Source organism: Bactrocera latifrons, unplaced genomic scaffold (assembly GCF_001853355.1).
Source record: "Bactrocera latifrons isolate USDA-ARS-PBARC rearing strain unplaced genomic scaffold, ASM185335v1 scaffold_8, whole genome shotgun sequence".
Classification (NCBI taxonomy): Eukaryota; Metazoa; Arthropoda; class Insecta; order Diptera; family Tephritidae; genus Bactrocera; species Bactrocera latifrons.
The window spans coordinates 3,521,950-3,542,497 of record NW_017537489.1 but is presented as its reverse complement, the minus strand read 5'-3'; the positions used below and the strand labels follow the sequence as shown (position 1 = coordinate 3,542,497).

The following is a 20,548-nucleotide window of genomic DNA, read 5'->3' as shown; positions in this document are numbered from 1 at the left end:
TTGTGCAAGAAACTTATACATTTTCAGCGCTTTTTTATCTCATTTTCAAATTAAGTGAATTTATACTGTTGATTCCAACACAAAAGTAATAAACCCTGTTCTCTCAGCTTAAGAAAGTGAATTATACCAAGCAGTTACAAAGAAGCATAAGATGGAGAGATTTTGTATAGGTGCTTGTTTGCGGACCTCAGAACACAAATTTGGACACCTGTGAACAAACGAAATTTACGCTGCGCTGCGTTGGTCCATATAATGACCCTGTTGACTTGAGAACGATGTCATAGCAATACGAAAAAGCTGTGGCTATTTGAAAGGCTTAGACTTTTTTACAAAACATATATACATAAAGGGGTTATATTAAGAAACGAAGTACAGCCTTCTTCTAATGGTACTAATGATAACCTTGCAATAGATTGCGTTGCTTTCACGAAGCAGTATCGGATTTTAGAAACTGCGCAAGATTAACAAAAACAAGAAGCTCACGAAATGTAGTGAGATCTGCACTTATGAGGATTTATATAAAATTATTTGCCGAATTTTTCAAGTAGAAAGACTTTTGAGGGAGTTTCTTTTAAGTGTCGATTGTGGTCATGAAAATTTTTCAGAATCAAAAAATAAAAAATTGGAGTAGCTAAGCTATAAAAAACTATAGATGTGTATAGATATAACAGCAAACAATTTACCACTTCCAGTTTGAATATTTGCATAAATGCATGCTTCACTTATTTTACGATTTTATTATTTACGTAATTTATTTACTAACCGTTTTTATCCATTATACATTGAGCTTTCCGTCGCGTCATCAGACATAATTACCAATAATCACGTCTCCTATGGCCACACTTGCTATCGCTTACGTAATCCATTAAAATAATTGAAATGTTTTGCAAGTGGGAAAGCGTCTGAATTTAATTAAAGCAGCGCAAAAAACAGTTTTATACACTTTTATGAATAACAGTACATGAAAGCCACCTGAAACGGCATGCGTACTAAAGGAACACTGAAAAGCTTCAAGCCCAGTAATGCGTAATGGCATTTTAATGTCGCTCAAAGTATGCTTGGGAAGGGGTGTGCTCCACAATATAGTTGCATTGCTGAAACCCGCCTCCATTATGCTAAAGACAAAACATACATAACAGTGCAAACAAATAGCTCAACACGCCCAATAAACGTTATACTCAATTACAATTCAGCGCAACATGGCAATCAACAGCACACACTCACACACACACACATATGCGTAAGCAGTTTGGTAGGCAAAAAGTTGTCACCGCATCGGCAAGCGACCACGTCACAGCACCCACATTTTCCCAAAGAAAAAACAATAAAAAAACAGAAATCGCAAAGCTAAGCTGTGACGCAGTAAAGTCGCGGATTTGGCTCAGTGGCCCGGCTTGGTGGCGTGCTGAAAACGAATTTTCGCCGCTTGAAGTCAACGCTTGACTTTGGCTTCACTTTCGCAGATTGTGTAATTTTGCATTCGATTGTAAATGTTTGGTTGTGTGTGATGCGACTGTACTTTGCCCTTGGCTCGCATTTAAAATGTTGGAATATGAGACTATAAACTGAAAAGCAATGAGGCAGCACTAACTTTGTAAATTCCCCATAAATGTAGATTAATATATGCCCAGGCATTTCCCAAAATTATTTCGCAACAGTAGCGGAAGCAGCTCAGCATACACGTAATTTTTTAGGCCTTGCAGAAGCAAGCTGACTTTTTGCATTACCCATATCTAACATATCACTTACGAGACCTTTGAGCTTCTGTGAAAGAAAGTTGACCAGCTTGAGCAAAGAGCACGAAAATGCTGAAGAAAAGTTGGAACTGCGTCAAAATTTTCGAGGTCTTAGAGTTAAATTTGAAACCAACCGTTTTTATTTGACCTTACGAAGGTCATCACACAGAAGTCAGCAATTTAAATTTCTCCGCTTTCGTTATGTAATAAAATTGCCAAGTATTTTACTATGTCATGTGCTATGAGAAGACTGCATAATAACGTGGTTTCTGAGTCATATATGGGTACTTTTGTGAATAATTGCTCTTGTAGTTTGAGTTTCTTTGAGAACAAATGCATGACATATCTAAAACTAAACTTTGGCTGGATTTTACATCTCTAGTCTATAAAAAAAAAATTTCCCAGAAGTATTTTCCAAGAGATCTCTGATATAAAAAATAATTTTTTATCTCTGATACTCTCCTGTGAGGAAAAGATCAGCCGTTAAAAAAATTATTTGAAAAATTTTGCAAAACCTTATCGAAGAAAAGTTTTTATGAGTACAATTGCAGAATTTCCTTCAGTTTCTAGTACTAGAACCAGACCAAGGAAGCCATTGAAAAAGCAGTGGAAATAGGATAAATTGTTTTAAAATTCCTTATAATCTTGTTTCAATTTAACCGAATCCTGAAAGAATGCGGACTCAAACTCCATTGTAATGACAGCAGTCGTTCAATGAGGATATTCATAGTAGAGATCTCCCGATTTTACCTCAACGATACGGTGTATATGGATAGTAAGGGAAATGGGCGTTACTAAATCAATAGAAATAGATATACGACGAAGCCTTTAAATTTTTTTAGTTTTTCCTTTCGCAGAAAGAACTAATGCTTAATTTATGGCTATTTTTCGGATACAAGAAAGTAAGAAAGCGGATTGGAATTGTAGTTTATTCATTTCTTTTATATTTATGTATCTATAAAATTCCCGCAAAAATTTGTAATTCCGGTAATTCTTTACTTGCAAGTTCTCTGAGTAAATGGAACTCATGCATGGCCAACAGAAAGTTTCAAATTCCTATTTACTATATCATATCTGTTACCTCAATATATTATATTAGTAATTTTTCACTTCGATTTTACTACGAGTATAAACTTTTCCAAGCCATATTTTCCAACACTTCAAACTCCAATAAGATTGACAGCAATCAAAAAAATTTTTTCCAGTCTTATATCAAAAATAAAGAAAAAAAATTTAATTTTCCGCAACAAAAATGTGGTTGCAATTGCTACGCCAGCACATACCGCCCACGCTGCAGCGGCGAGCGACTTTAATCGAACATCGTAAAACGACTTGTATTTGCGCACAATCTTTACAATATTGCGAATATGGAGAACCCGGCGACGTACTAAAGCTTGTCGAATTGGATTTGTCCGAACCGAAAGACAACGAAGTTCTAGTGAGATTGTTGGCCGCACCGATTAATCCGTCCGACATCAACACCATACAAGGCAAATATCCGGTGAAGTTACCGCTACCCGCAATCGCCGGTAATGAAGGTGTCGGAGAAGTGCTGCGCACCGGTGCTAATGTGCAAAAGCTGAAGCGAGGTCAACGTGTCGTTGTAGTCGAGAGCGCGCTGGGCACTTGGCGGACACATGCAAACTTTTCCGAACAACAGCTCTTGGGTATACCGAATAAGATGGACTTGGCGACCGCTGCCACAATGGTAGTGAATCCACCGACTGCCTATCGCATGCTGAAGGATTTTGTGCCACTCGCTCAGGGCGATTGTGTTATACAAAATGGTGCTAATAGCGCCGTCGGTCAAATAGTTCACCAATTGTGTAAAGCGTGGGGACTCAAATCGATTGGCATCGTGCGAAATCGCCCGAATTTGGATGAGCTGAAAACGTATCTCAAACTACTCGGTGCAAGTGAGGTGCTAACGGAGGAGGAGCTAGCGCAAAAGAATGTGGCAAATAAACTCTGCAAACTGCCGACGCCACGTCTGGCGCTCAATTGTGTTGGCGGTAAGAATGCCTCGGACATGGCAAAGCAGTTGGCCGTCAAGGGTGTCATGGTCACATATGGCGGCATGTCGCGTAAGCCTGTGGTGATTCCAACACCTGCGCTTATTTTTAAAAATATCTCCTTCTGTGGATTTTGGGTCACACGTTGGATGAGGGAGTACAAGGGCAAGCCGACACGTGACAAAATGTTTGCTGAACTCATTGAGATGTTAGACCAAGGCAAGTTGAAAGGTGTTAAGCACGAGATGGTGCCGCTGAAGGATTATAAAAAGGCAGTTTCAGATGCATTGGACTTAAAGGGCATGGTGGGGAAGAAATACATTTTGCAAATGAAGTGTTGAGTCTTAAATAAATAGTTGTGTTTAAGTTGTAGTATAATTGTTGCGTGGTTGCAAACCCTTTACCGGGCTTTGAATGTGGTTGCCTTAAACCGAAGAGTAAAAGCAAGAAAAGAGAACTTTTTAATTTCTTATTTATAAAACAAGTACACCTGAAGCCATTCCTTCATTACTTCCTAAAACTTTTATAACTTCCAGATACTTCTGAAGCTTACAGTTCAGTGAAAGCTCTGGACTTTTCTCTAACCTTCTTTAAAGCGACATCTAGCGTTAAACTTTGAAATATACGAAACATTTAAGTTGAAAAGCTTGCAAAGAGAAATCGTACTAAAGCTTAGCGATACCGTAAAGATGTTTGATTAATTATTAGTTTATATTTCTACAGAAACTACGGATAGTACTTGAATACTATGTTAAGGCTTCCAGAAGTAAGAGGATGCCACTGTATGCCGTGAGGCGACCGGATAATAGATTGATGGCCTCTAAACACTAGACTGAAACAAAAGGTTGATATATCAAATACTGATATTTGATTAAGAGAGGAACCTGTCTAGGCTTTACCAATTGGTCAATGGTTATTTTGAAGTTATAATTATGCAAATAATTCTCTGCATTTTGAAGTGAAATGAATTAAGAACTAAATTTTTCCAACAAATAAGTTATACAAAACGGATGATCTCATCACCTTTTCAAATTAATGGCCTTTAAAAATCTCAAAATAATTTATGAGCCCATTTGGATTAAGAAGTACGGTTTTATGTCAACAGAGACCTTGAACCTTAAAGGTTTCCGCAAAACATTCAGGTATGCGCAGTATTCATTCATAAACAAGCAATCTTATGTTTAGACCGTAATAAATTTTGTTAACCACAAAGCCTGAGGTGCTCGGAAGCAGCCGCCTACCAAAAATGCAAAACAAAACAATAACAAAACCAAATAACACTCTTCCCCAGCTTTCCTTAGGCTCCTTTTTGCTTCAAAGCATTTATTATTATTATTTTTTTTTTTTTACTCTTGCTTTCATCCTCTTCGCATGCGATTTTTTCGTTTGCGTGGGAACGTACCAACAAATTGGAAATACCGTTGCATGTTTGATGTCAGCTGGCGACTACCAACTTACAGCTAACGGCTGACGGCTATACGAGTACCGCCAATTTGCCGAAACTTGCAGTGCAGTGCCTTGGCAGGTAGGCAGGAAGTAGCAGGTAAGTCAAAACCACCGTATTCGTGTGCGATTGCAACACAATAGCAGCAGCAGCAACAACAACGGTATAGCAATTCACCGATCCACTAATCCTCCAGGTCATCATTGGGAAGAAACATCAGCGAAACAGACCGAAAGCAAAGAAGTTAAGCCGGAAAGGCAACACTGTTGTGTCTTAAGAATTTGAACGTGGAGTAGAACTTTACTTTTATATGAAATATGTATATTAGGGTGATGGTTAATTTTCAGAAAACTGTTTTATGCCTATATATATATTTTTTAACTTAATTTGTATTTCAATATGCTTACAAAAGCTGTTGATTTTAACCAAAGAGCTTGGTCTTTACTGGTGACAGAATTGTGCCATTTTTAAAGAGATTGAGTTGACAATATTCATTTTGAATTGGTTCAGCTGAAGCTTTGGATACGTTCCATATTTAGTCTGATATTATTGAAGCTATGAATGATCCCACTGGAACAATTAAGAAAACCAATCTTCTGTGATGCTCAGGACTCCACAGTCCACTAAAGTCGGTTATGGACTAAGCGGGTTGGGCTTTACAAAAGTTTATTGAGGCAGCTAAAACCAATTGCAGCCGACTCGTATGGTCCGCGGAAGCTATGTTTACCGAGATGCTCCCTCCTAACTCTAGCGCAACTTCGAACCCTATATTTATCAACTATCTTTAAACTGTGTCCAAATGTAATGAGAATTTCTCGACTCTAATAGCTGAAAAGTTTCAGAAAAGCGTATTGGCTAGCTCTGAGTTTCATTGAGACCAAAAATTTCAGCCATACGAAGTTTAAGGATCACTTTATATTGGGATATTTTGTATAATTATTCAGAGTTTATTGAAAAAGAGTTCTACCAAGGTCATAATATTGTTGACTGTGGGCTGGAAGCTGAAAATAATATAGTATACATATCTACACAATTTATTGAAGAAAAGTTCTTCCAATTTCATATTTTTATCGACTGAGTGACTAAGGCTGTAAAATATCAGACTTCGAAGGACCACCCTAGCACACAGATGTATATTTATAAGTATAGACCAGTAAAGATGTGCGCTTGTGCAGAAGAGCAGCTGAAACTGAACTTCGAGTTGAAAGAGTAGTTAAAACAGGGCAACAAAGGCAAGCAGGTGCGATGTGCGAAAATAAAGCAATAAATAATTGCAAAAGAATACAGAATACAATGCAAGAAATTAATGAAGTTAAAAGCGCATATGTACGTTTATTGAATATACACTGAATGCGAGCACATGAGTAAAGCACAAGAGTGCAATTGTAAAACTATATTGTTGAATGGGAACTGCTCGTACTAAGTTCACGCTCAGATGCTTTGTTGCTGTTTTTTAGTTGTCTACTGTGTTTGCAGTTTTTTTCCTTGTTCTCACATTGCCACAAGCAGCACATTTGCAACGGAGTTACACACACGCACACACCACACTCCCATACAGCCACACTTATTAACTCGTGTACGACCCGCGAAGCAAGCCGTGAAAAGGGAATAACCTGTTGGGGCCAACGAAGTAACAAAGATTAGTCATACAGTTTTTGCGCAACTCTGTTATTGTGTAGCTCCACAGCGATAAATTAAGTTTATTATTAACCGACAGTTATCCAATCTGCATAATATTCGCTTATTGAAAATTAAACGTACAAAAAGTTTATTATGCGTCGCGACTTTTTACGGTAGTTAGTGAATACTTTTGCAATAATGGATTACTGATTAGCGATTCATGTAAATGCTGTGAGAGACAGTGTGAGAACAAATATTGTTTTTGAATTTGTGCTTATGTGCCTCAATATGGTGAGGATCACTGCTAAGTACTGAATGTACTATCTGAAACTTCATATTTAGATACATCTGTAATAATAATAATTTCAAAATAGACCTTCGAAATTTTTTAGATCCGCGGAGAGCTTTATCACTATAGGACAAATACTTAATGTGATGATAACAGTGATATTGCCATGAGTTGTATATATTAATTATTATTTCAATATTTGACCCTTTATTTAACGTAAATGATATGAAATCCCTGAAATTCTATTGACCCTTCCAACTACAGATCTCAGTTCACTTAGAGAGACCAAGAATTTGGTATATACATAACTATCTGAAAACAGTTAAACAATATATGAAACAAAAATTTGTTTTTTAGTAAGAGATATTTAAAAAATATCGACATTTTTGTATCTTCTCCTACCAAATTCATAGATTAGAGCTTTCGTGGGTTAATATGCCTAATTTGTAATTTTCTACTTGCATTATAAAATATAAAACAAAATTTAATTGCAAGTTATTGAACACATATTCTGCCCGTCCCGAAGACTAAATCGCTACTGAAAATGTTTGAACCCGAAAAGTACAGTGGGATTAGAAATATTTCATCCCGAAATTTCGGGATTATCAACGACCTTAGTAATTAAATTATATGAATATAATACTTTGCCGAAAGGGCAAATGAAATCGGGATTATTAACATTTAATCCCGAAATTTCGGGACTGTCAACGAAATTAGTAATTGAATTATATAAATAGAATACTTCACCGAAAACTAAATCGGGATTAAAAATGTTTGATCCCGAAATTTTGGGATTGTCCACGAATTTGCTAATAAAATTATAAGACATAGAATTTTTCACGGAAAAAAATCGGGATAACAAATTTTTGATCCCGAAATTTCGGGATTGTTAACGCATTTGTTAATAAAGTTATAAGACATAGAATTTTTCACGGAAAACAAAATCGGGATTAGAAATATTTGATACCGAAATTTCGGGATTGTCAACGAATTTCGTAATATTTTATTACGCATATTTTTTTCTTTTAAAAGAATAAATCTTTGGTAAAATAAGTACATTTTATAAATCAAATTTTACTGTGATTCATCCAATAATCTTATAAAGGACTTTAAAACTTCAAAGCTAAAGTCTGTTTCAACTTCTGCATGCGAATATATACTATAAACTAAACTTTATGTAATATTGGCCTAGGACAAAGCATAAGATGGAGTACTGAAGTAAAAGTAGATCACACAGATATAAATGACGTCTTATAGTCATTTTAAAATAAATTTCCAAAAATTCGAATAAAAGCTACTAAGTAACAGAAAAGTGACTGTGTATCAAATTGTTGCCTAAACTAATTGCCAGCCTATCAAGCGATTACAAACCTTTACTACCGATTACTAAATACCAAGGTAATTATTAGTTATTATCTTGGTATTTAATTGCAAGGCTCTGTACCTCGGTATAAGGGAAAGGCAAGTGAATGTGAGTCACAAGAAAAACTGTTTTGCGTAAAATTTTGAACCCGGAAGATTTCGCACACCAATTTGTTTGCATAAACCGCTAACTGCGAACTTAAACTCAACTCACATACGCAGGAGGACAGTTAAGTGTCACAACGACGCGATGCCTGTAAAGGTTGGCAACTAACAAATTTAGCTTACCGCCCATTAAGTAAACAAAAGTACCGATATACTCAGTACGAGTATACATAACTGTTTGAGGAAAAGTGCGAATGGGTCACGACAGCTTAACCCTTATTTGCAGTATAAATTTTTTTTTACGAAAAACCGCACAGGCGGCAAATTGCCTAAAAGGCATGTGGGATTTCACAATTTTTTCAAAGGCTTTGTAKGTATGTATGTACATATGTACATGTAAATGTGCAACAAAATTTGTTTCCAATTTTGCGCTTTTATTCGCGCACTTGCAAGTCAGCGCGCAGCACAACGGTGTGGCGCATGCGCACACGCCACTCGCCACTTCGCGCCTAATTCCACCAACGCTTTGCTAAATGTCAGACAAAATCACGTTTTGCCTGCGAATTCATGTGTAATTTATGAATTCGTTTATGAAACATTTTACTTTTCATTAATTATGAAATATCTCCATATTTTTTGATGGGCCAAGTGTGGGAAGCAATGGCAAGCCGGGTAGGCAGTGACGTCTATTGCGGCAAAACCTTGCAGTGAACGAGCAAAAAGACAACATCAGCATTAAAGCCCAAAATAGAATTAACAACAACAACAGTAGTAAAAAGAACAAAAACAACAACACCGACAATGGTAATAATAACAACAACAATATTAATAAGTAGCAAAAAGCACCCACGCGCATGGAATGCGCTTTACCGTACTTACATATATACACAAATGTTTATGTGCAGAAAGTGCTCAACATTGCCAGCGAGTTTGTGTCTTAAGTCTTTTGTTTTTCTTCGCCATTAAGTGAACTTTCACTTTTTTGGCACTCATTGGCCGACTGGCGGTCGCTTGTGTAGATTTTTGTTTTGTTTTTGTGGCTAACGGCTTCTACGGCAGTGTTACGTTGTGACTGCATGCCGCGGCGCCGTCAATAATTGCGGCACTCGCATACATACATAACTGGGTCTTTTTTACTACTGCAACGACGACTTCTTCAGCTCTCCGCTTCACACACACATATACATGCATATAATTACACATATAGATGGATCTTCAAAAGTCCCCTCTTTCAGTTAACTTTTTTCCCCTTTGCTTTTATACTAATTGCTTGCAAGCTTTGCTCGTTGCATTTTTATTGTTCCGCTCCTATCATCAATTATGCAAATTCGCTAATAATTTCAAATTAGCGTTTACTACATAGCCATTTAGCTAACGGTAATTGGCAGTTTTTGCAAAAATTCGCGATTTTAATTGTTAATAATAGTCTGCAAGAAATCAAATGCCAAAAAAAAAAAAAATTAACAAGCATTCACATAGCTTTTATTGCTGTATATCAATTGAAGAAAGCCATAAAGCATTTCGATTGTTTTTGGCTATTAAAAGCGTATTAAAGCGGAAAATGCATAAAAATTTAATAATGGTGTTTCATTTGTTGTCTCGAGACAATTGTGATTGGAATCACATTAGCTCTATGATATAGCGTTAGATAACCTGAAATCTTAGTAAACGCTTTGTTAACGATTTCAAGACCGTTATCTCTGAAAATTGGCACATTGCTCCAAATTCCACGCCTCTAAAAGTCTGTATTTTTTGTATAATATATAGTCGCTTCTCACTTAATTCTTCTATTACAAAGTAGTATCTAGCCCATAGCATAAAGCGGAGATTTTCGAACTGTTTTCTTAAAAATATCGTTATCTTATTCTTTAAACTTCATTCTTAAAGGATCCCCCATAATTAATAAAGTACTTTAACTTTTTACTGTTGTGTACAGACAAATGAAATAATTTTTGTTTATAATTCCTTACACCGTTTGGAAATACTAAGTATATCACTAGCTCCAACATTTGATTTCTCTGAATGGAATACTTATTGTAGAATATGTCCTCTCTACTGGTTATTGATGAGCTAGTTTCTAAACAAATTTTCGAAACTTTAGAAACCTCAAGTGATCATAATATTTTCCTAAAGCTAAAGCTAAAAAGCTTTCAAAGAGAACTTTGCTTCTTTAAAAAAACTTTGTGTCTAATGAACTTCGGTGAACTTTCACTTTAAAAGTTTTATGAGCTTTCACTGAACTTTTTTTTTGACAATTCGCGAGCTTATCGATATTTATTTGTTTCTTTAATTGAACAATTTTTTTAATACTTAATAAAGTTTGCTAGAAATGTTTGCTTCGAAAGCGAACTATTTGGTAGTTACTTTTATGAAAATCATTGAGTAAAAGCTTAACAGATATTAAAAAGAATTCTTTCCAAGCATTTTGTGGCGAAAGCATAACGAAGATTCAGAAAACTTTCAGCTTAAAAGCTGAACGAGCTTTACTAAAGTTTTTTGTTTTGAAAGCTTAGTGAAATTTCATAGAACTTTTTGTTTCGAAAGCTCAACAAAATTTCAAAAAAATGTTTCCAAAGCGAACTATCAACGATCTTTTAAGGAAATTATTGTTCAGAACCTTAAAAAATATTTAAAAAAAATTCGCGTCGAAAGCCCAAACTTATAGTTTAAAAGTTGTATGAACTTTTTGACTCGAAAGCTCAAAGAGCTTTACTAGATGCTTTGGTTTCAAAAGCTTAATAAACTTCCATAGATTGTTTCGAAAGCTCAACGAAATATAAAAAACAAATAGGTTTCCAAGGCTCAATGAACTTTCATTAATCTTTTTTTGGTTTCTTTAAAGGAAAAGAAAAAACAAAGGAAAATAAGTTCTTAATTATAAAGCAAGTAACCGGTGTTAGTAACTAGACACAATCCAGAATTCTCCAAACAGCAGAGATATACTATACTCGCATATAAGAACATAATGAGACTTTTGGAATTCGCCAACTAGAAGAGAAGATAAACGATATAATATATTCACATGTAAGTAATCAAGTTACATCAGATTGAGCTAATTTTGAAATACGTGAAAGATTTTTGCACATTTCGTCGGAAAAGAAATCTCTTAATTACGGTGCCCATGCGCAAAAAGTCCAAAGCGCGTCTGAGAAAACAATTTCACAACTGTATAAATTAAAGATTCAACTCTTTTTTGCGCTAAACACAGATGCGAAATTAGTTCATGTGACTGTTAGCGTCATAAACGCTAACGGGCTTTCCTGCACGCTCTAGGCATGTGTGTGTGTGTACGTGCATACATCTGTAGGCTTAAAATGCATCTCATTTCCGTTAACACAGTAACAATAAACATTTTTTATGCTATTGTAGTCTGCTCGTAATTCCACGAGCTCTTTCATGCGCACCAAGAATTGTCTCCACACAGAGAAACGCAATGCAGACGCTTTGGCAGCTTCGACGTGTGTGTAATGAGTTGGCATTCTGCTAAAGTTGGTCACAAACGGCAAAGCGATCGCGATTGTTGCGTGTCATAAATACAGCTAAAGTTGAGGCTAAAGTCACACAAGCAAATGGACACACGTGATTTAAGGTGTATTCGTATGTGTCTGCTCGTGTGCGTGTGTTCGTGTGTGTGAGAATGCCTTCGTGCTTATGCGACAATATTGTCCGTAGAATTTGTAGAAGAACAAATTATAATATTGCCTTGTGCTCCACAACCGCCTTCCAGCACAGCGCCTGCCCCCTCATCCGCCACTATCTGCTGGCGACATTTATGACACGACAATTATCAGCGCATAAACGTTGGAAAAACATAACAATAACAATAACATTAACAATAGCAATAAAATAAGTAAGCGAAATAAAAATAAGCGGTAACAATTGTGTAGAATGAGTATTTATAAAGTCGTGAGATAAATGTGCGGCACAGTTCCCTCGCCACACACACACTCACGCACATCGCGATGTTGCACCGCATAATCGCTTGTGCGTGCGCTTGTGCGTCCGTTGCTTGTTACCTCAACGCACGAGCATAAATTAACACAAAAACGGATATTCATACATGCAAGTAACAATAACAATAACAACGAGTAATGCGCTCTAGCGGACATTAAGCCTTTAACTGCACTTTGTTTTGACCCAGCAACCGCTCGACGCAGCGCATTTATCACCAAACGGCAGTATGTACATATATATAGATATATATAGATAGATATATATACTCCACTTCTGTATATATGCCTGTATATAGATACATATATAAATATATATCTATATCTACATATGTTTATTGGTATTTGTTCTACCAGAAGGAAGTGAAGATTTCCGCATGTAAAAGTGCGATTCTTCTGCATTTATGGCGCATTAAATGGGTACTTAGCGCAACGGCCAACACTGTGGCTACTGTGCAATACCGTTTTACTAGAAAAAAATGCGCGCATTACTTGCATGCAGACATACAAGTGACCAGGTGTGAATAATCAACATAAAGGCGTCTTGGTGACCGTGAGTATGCATTTAGAAATGTGCGTGTGTGTGTGCGCATGCGTGTGACACAATTTCCATGCTGCGTCTTGGACGCCTGAGTGCAGCGGTGTCAACTCCTATTGCTCTAGCAGGTATTCATTGTGAAACAGCGCTGCGTAAGCACAGTGGGGTGGGAAGACAAAAATCTTCAAACAAAATAGGCAAAAAATAATATTTTTGAAAATTAAATGAATCCGTCAAGACTACGTTTATATGGTAGATAAGATAAGAAATACTTCTCAGGAACTTGAAAATCGAAATTATTATCAAAATGCAAAATATGCATGATTATTGCCTAAAAAAAGTCTAAGATGGTCCTTTGAAAATTATAAGTGAGCCATACAGCTGTTTCGGAGAACTTGTACTCACCGACTCTGAAAACAGATTTTCGAGAAAACGGGTTTAAGTTTTCGTTTGCCCTTTACTATAAGATACTTTTTTAGCTGCATACATTTCTGCGCTCAAATTAAATATCACAATTTTAAGAAAAATATAATGTTTGCCTTCAGCTCCAATACTATTGCAATAAGTGGTGTATGCATGGAGTGGATTTGAGTTTTAAAGTAATTACTGATTGAAATTTAGTTAGAGATAAAGAACCTCTTCGACAATCAAGTTTCGTTGGACTAAAGCCCAAACAGCTTCATAAGAAACCGATGTTTCGAATATATTAAACATCTGACAAATTTCGCAAAGAGCACCCAGCTCAGTCGTGCGAAAATATATAAACAACTAACTTATGTGGTTTCAGTTGCCTACATTTAGGCTTGTTAAAAAGTTTGCACACATATTGTTGCCTACATTTTGGCGCATAGAAAGCAAAAATATATTTCTATCAAAAATAGTGGGTAAGAATAGAATAGCAGAAACTTAGGACATGTTTCGATGTATTGCCTTTAGAGGCAGCTCAATGTAGGCTAATGAGCTTAAAAAATCAAATGACTGTCAATTCGTCTCTCACAAAATATTTTAAGCATTACAATATTTAATATATCTATCAAAAGATGGTGTCAGAAACCACGAGTTTTTAGCATTCTTTTTCGGCTAGTGAATCTGTTCTCTTTATACCTAAGCAAAGATAATATTACTAGAATTATAAGTATCAGAATTGGACATGCAGTCTCGAGTAGTACCAAAGCTTGACTAGTCTATAGAGGACTTGTTTCGCAATATATCCGAATAAAATTAGGCAATTCATCTTTCAAACTACGAAAAATTGATTTCCAGAATTATTTAGGCTCTCCCCAGAGGCTAAGTTATACAATGGAAAGTTCGGGCGAGCAGTTCGAAAAAAAATTATAATTTGAAAAGACTTATTCAGAATCTTACAAACCTGTATATATAGTTATCTCTTACGAATTTGAGTTCATATCACGACTTAGTTGAAATATTTCAATGAAAGAATTAATGGTTTAAAATCCCGACATATTCCTTTAGTTTGAAATTCTCATTCAGCTTATGTCAGTTTCCAAAACTATTATTTCACTGGAAAATTTACAACCCGCTCACTCAAAATAGTTGCACTATCCCAACAACGCCGGTTTACAATGTCCGTCCATACGTCCGCCGTCTGTTTGCATTTGAGCTGACGCATTCTTGCTGTCTAAAACATTCTACAACTAGTCACTCTAAAGTAAACACTCGAGAGGTCAAACAACTTTTGGTAACACACACACATACGTATATACTATATATGTACGCGCAAGCGCACGCAGTGACGTTTATGCCGCATTGTTGACGGCGACGGCGGTGGTAATGGTGTCTCATAAAGGAAAATAATAATGAAAAGAATTAAAACAATCTCAAAGCCATAGAAAAATTCCAACTGTCCACCCGCCCTACGAAGACACAGACAAACAGTTAAGTCGTTTGCGTTGTTATATGTTGCTGTTGTTGGTAAGAAAACTAGCTCGACGCAGCTGGTTGATTGACGCGTTTTTTCAAATTTCAAATTTTTTTTGGCAACAACTTTTTTTTTTCAATGTTCATTTATCTTTTTTCGCTGACTGCATTTTTTAGTTTTCCAATGTTTTTTTTTCTGTCTTTGAGGTTTTATTTTGAGTTTTTTCTTTTATTTTTTTTATTTATTTTTTTTGTTAAGTTTCAAACTCCTTTAAGGGAAGACATTTCAGTATTTTTTGTTCGGCTAACTTAATTTTTCGTTGCATTCACAATGGATCTAAGACACTTATGTAACCCTTTCGATATATGTATATGTATATATGGTATGTATGTACATATGTATGTATGTTGTCGCGCTCTATAGTCCACTGCGTGACTAATTGTAATGGAATGTGTGACGTTTCAAGTGTTTTTTTTGTATTTTTTGTGGTTGATTTTTCGTTCCTTTTTTAAATAGGTTTGAACGTTTGGTGGCCCTATGAAATTCTTGCTAACCAATTTCTTGTCATTCAATGCACTCTTTCTTCATTATTCTACTTCTACTTAACTGTCATTTGGGTATTTATGTATATGTAAGTTCATATCACCGTTGGTAATCAAGTAATTTGTGCAGAGGCGTCAAGTAGCCCCGTGTTGCATACTCATAACTTAAGTGCGTGCGATGTGTTGAGCATAAAATCACGCTGATTAAAATACATTTAGTCATTTGAATATTATACAACACAGCAGCGTTGCAATGAGCTAACTATGCGTTAAGTCGTTTAACAAATATTTACATTGACACTTACTGAATGAAGCGGCGACACGGCACTTGTCGCAGCGATTCACTTTGTCGCTTACAATGCAAAGGTTTCCTTATTTTTTTTTTAATGTTCCTTGAGCTTTTAAGTGCTTTTATTTGAGGTTTTGGAATCTAGCTCCTTGAATTTAAAGAGTTTTCAGTCTCATTTGACGTTAGCAACTGAAAATCTATCGCAATGAAATACAAAAGGAGTAGAAGCTCTGTTGAACTCTTGCCTTCTAGCTTAGCTCCCAGAGAGCTCCGTAAATGCAATTAAACAACCAGTTCTTGAGCAGTTAGAGGGCTCTTCTGACCCAAATTAGATTTTGCTGTAATTGAGTAGTTCTAACCGAATACTGCCCAACAAACACACATGCGGTAAGCCTAAAAATATTAACGAAACTGCCAAAGTTTTAGTATGAGTGAATGCGACAGAAACACATCATACACAAGGTAAAATACATTGAGACCACTATCTTCCCTGGACCAGTTGCATTGACAGGGATCGATATGATGCAGAAAAAAAGTTTTTTTGAGTAGCTTAGAGCAATTCACCTATACTTTTGGGTCTGGTGATCCATAACTACGAACTTCTTTGATATTACATAATTCGAATGCCTATCATCTTTTACTGAGATCGGCCCCAAACTCAACCTGCATGGCAATGTTTGTATCACCTTTATTTTTTCTGCAGTTTGCTTTTCACACATCATATAGAAGACTGTTGTAGTAAATTTAAATTTGTTTAAAAATCAAAGTATTTCGGATCATAAGACAATACTAATATTCTATGAAATATTCGTGGAATACTTCTAAAGAAAGAACAGGTAGAAGAAATACTTCCTATCAGTTAGCTCTAATTTTATATGTTTCATGCTAAATCCTGAAAAAAGAAGAACGACTGGCGACTGTTGTAAGCTCGATTATAACCGCCTAAGCGTTGTCTGCGGCAATGGAAAAACGAACGATCAAACCTCAATGGATAATAAAGATAGACCTACTATAAATATTAAAAACCTGTTTCCTTGGTTTTTGACATATAACAAGCTCCAAAAAAAAATACTTTCTGTGGTTCTTGATGTTCACAAGAAGTTTTATCAAAATCCCTTCGTATTAAAGTGCCCATTTTCTTCTATTTTACCCACATCTCTGACAAGTTTTATGACCTTCAATTCTTCTCCGAACCAGATGGAATATGAATGAGGATTTTTTCTTACCAGAAATGCGCTCGGAGGCGACTGCTATTGCAGAAACATCTTTTATGATGATATGATGCAAATACAAAACTAATGTGCGATGGAATCGTATATACAATTAAAAATCAAGACAATAAAGTGGGATCACCAACATTTTCATAGAAAATAAACTACCGTACAGTGGACTAACAATGGTATATGACATAAGACTATTTCCTAAACAACGATTGTTTGATTTCTAAGCTTTACTAAGCTAAAATTAACTTAGAATCTCTGCAAGATGGTCAAAAACTTGCTCCTTTGCATTTTCTGTTAGATTTCTATCTTTCTCAAGCATCGGGGTTCTATAGCACATCAACTACGAACGAATACTCCTCTTTTGGTGGCGGTTTTCAAAAATGCTTCCAAAAGCTCATTGTTTGTGGAAAACCCAACCGACAAAATTCAAAAAGCAGTTCCGTTATGCATGCATATGAGTCAGTCTCATCAAATTAGTAATGAACTTAAGTGTTACTATATACATACATACATTCATAAAAAAATATCCKAATTTCGAAGATGCAGAACCTAGCTGCATAATCATGAGCAGATTTCCCAATAACATGAAATAAAAATCATGCAAAGAAATCAAAACGAATGTTTTTTCTCTGAACAGCAACTGACGCTGCCTAATTTGTAAGTTAAGCCGGCGAACTGATGCATTGCTGCATTTTCCTGGTGGCTGCATCGACAATGTGTGGCCCATGATTAATTGCTCAAATTTCTAGCTTTCCACACGCCACTAAATCACATGCAAATGAGTGCCGCAGGGTGAGGAAGCAACGTGTTCGACACACTGCTGCACGTGCATTTAGCAACTGTTACGCACAACGAGCCGGCGGTGCGCCTAGCTAAGTATTAAATTTATACATATGAACTTGTGTGTGAGTGTGTTTGTGTATTGATTGGTTGGTAATAAATACTTTGCCATAAATCATTGCATTCAAATTGCATACGAAATTAAACAACATGAAATACCAAATAAAATTAAACAACAGGATGGCGCACACACTTAGACGCTTTGGCATGCGGTGGCAGCGCAGCTGCGGTCGAGCGGCGGCGCGTACCAGCGTCGAGCCACTTGAAATGTTTGGCTTCGGTGGTCATCTGGTCGAGTGGTCGATGCGTTAAATGGTTAAAGAGTGTCATAAAAAATACAAATATACATACAAACATACTTACATACATACAAATGTTTCTACACACTACTCGTACATGTTTGCTGGCTTCATTTTCCATTCATTATTATTTTGTTTTTCTTTTTATACCCTGAACAGGGTATATTAAGTTTGTCACGAAGTTTGTAACACCCAGAAGGAAAGGTCGGAGACCCAAAAAAATATATATATATAAATAATCAAAATGTTGAGCTGAGTGGATTTAGCTATGTCCGTCTGTCCGTCTGTCTGTACATATACGAACTAGTCCCTAAGTTTTTATGATATCGTTTTGAAATTTTGCAAACGTCATTTTCTCTTCAAGAAGCTGTTTATATGTCGGAACTGCCGATATCGGACCACTTTATCAATATAGCTGCCACACAAACCGAACAATCGGAATCAAAGGCTTGTATGGAAAAGTTTCGCATTTGACGTCGAATCTTCACGAAATTTGGCATGGCTTACTGCCTAAGGTAATAATATAATCTACGAAAAAATTGTTCAGATCGGATTATCGGACTATAGCATATAGCTTCCGTATAAACTGAACACATAGTTACTAAAGGAAATGCATCTGTGAAGGGTATATTATCTTCGGTGCAGCCGAAATTAACGTTTGCCTTATTTCTTTGTGGCTTCGCCGTTCGATTTGTTGATGAATTTATGCAAAATTATGCATTACAAAAACAAATATGGAAAAAAAAATTTAAAAATGTAAACGTTATGGCTCACGTTTTAGCTCTTTAAAACGTTTGTTTAGTTTCGCCGGCGCGTTTAACGAGCGTTTTTGTTTAAAACTTTTGCTGCCAAAGCTGAATTGTTTATGCAACATGTGTGCGTATGTGTGTTTATGTGTGTGTTTGCGCGTTTGTGTGCGTGCCGAAATTGGGTAATTATGGCCATTGGTATTTTTTCTCATTTTAACACTTAAAAATTAGTGAAAAGCGCAGCAGCAAACTAAACAAGACAAGGTCAAGTTGAATGTCGAGTGGGTTGGTTCAGATAACTCAATTTGGTTGGTTAAGGACAAAACCATTAAATAAAATATATATATATGCCTGCAATTATATTGTATTTTGGAATATTTCATATTTTGGCATGAATCAATATTCAAATTTTCGTACGGCGCTGCAGTGTCTGGTGAATAAAGTCAACTTAAGTGCAGCGGAATATAAAAGCGAATTGCCAAATCAACGACAGAAAAGTATAAAAATGTCTTAAAGTGTTTTGCCTTTAAAAATCATTGAACTAGGAAGTGGCTGCGAATTTTGAAATTTTTTTAGCTTTTCTTAAATGGTTACATTCACAGCAGTCAACTGTAGTACATACATGCATATGTTTTAACGAGATATTTTTATTTTTTATTTTTTAATTATAGTAATCTTAGAATCCTTTCAAAAATTGAAAAACTTATGCTTTTACATTTACATTGTTGTATTTCGGGCATTTTTAAGTGTCTAATATATATAATAGCTGTCTGTGTTTTGCCCAGCGCTACCAAGTTGTGAATCGAACAAACTATGCCAGCTTCTCTCTATGTTGGAATAAATATTACTTTGCCTTTTGAAATAATTTTGTAACCTCTTTGTGTCTTATGCTTATGTTTTCTGTAAAAAACTATAATTTATTTAAAGTTTTAACTCAATAAAAAAAGATAATATTTTTAAACTCGGTTACATCGAAGCTATATTACTCTTCGTAAATACAAAATATTCCTTATAAGAACTTTGATAGGACATTTTGTGTGGCAGTTATATGGTACAGTGATCCGATCCGATCCGATCTGAACAATTTCTTCGAAGACTGCGTCGCAGCGTTGAAAAATAACCTATGAACTTAAACCAGTTTCTTGGTGAGAAAAAAACGTGTGTAAAATTTCAACAACTCAGCTCGTCATGCTAATCATTTTTATATATGTATGTAAACTTTATAGGGTCTCCAACATATCGCATATCGCCCAGAACTATCTTGGGAAGCAGGGCGGCAGTGGAAAGTGCTGCCAGAATCAGGCAACTTCACTTCTACTGAGTGCCAGGTCACAAAGTCATCGACCAAGCCAAGCATTGCCAAGCATTTTTTACGGCTAATATCCGAAAAGTAATCAACATAAGGAAGCCCATGCATTGTCTATACGAAGATCTGGACAGAAGCATGGCTAAGAAAATCAAAACCGATAGAACGGGCTATCTAGGTGCAAAACTGTAAAAGTCATGTGCAAACAGTAGATCGGAAGTAAACAAAATTCCTATTACTCATATTCGCTCGATAGAAGAAACTGTAGGAACATAATCGGAATACTAAGTGGTCACAGTCTGGTGACGACACATGTCCGCAGGTTTGGGAACTTCACCCGCACGCTGTAAACATCTAGGGTTCCA

General features: G+C 36.1%; 2 protein-coding genes across 5 annotated transcripts in view; one reads left to right on the top strand and one right to left on the bottom strand.

The window, feature by feature from the left end:
* LOC108976754 (FH1/FH2 domain-containing protein 3) overlaps positions 1–20,548 on the bottom strand; it is a 129,556-nt gene that overhangs the window by 57,413 nt on the left and 51,595 nt on the right. The gene's annotated exons all lie outside the window — the stretch shown is intronic.
* On the top strand, positions 2,989–4,166 carry LOC108976668 (probable trans-2-enoyl-CoA reductase, mitochondrial). Its single transcript, XM_018945913.1, has one exon. The coding sequence runs from the start codon at positions 2,989–2,991 to the stop codon at positions 4,087–4,089; it is 1,101 nt and encodes a 366-aa protein (XP_018801458.1). The 3' UTR covers positions 4,090–4,166.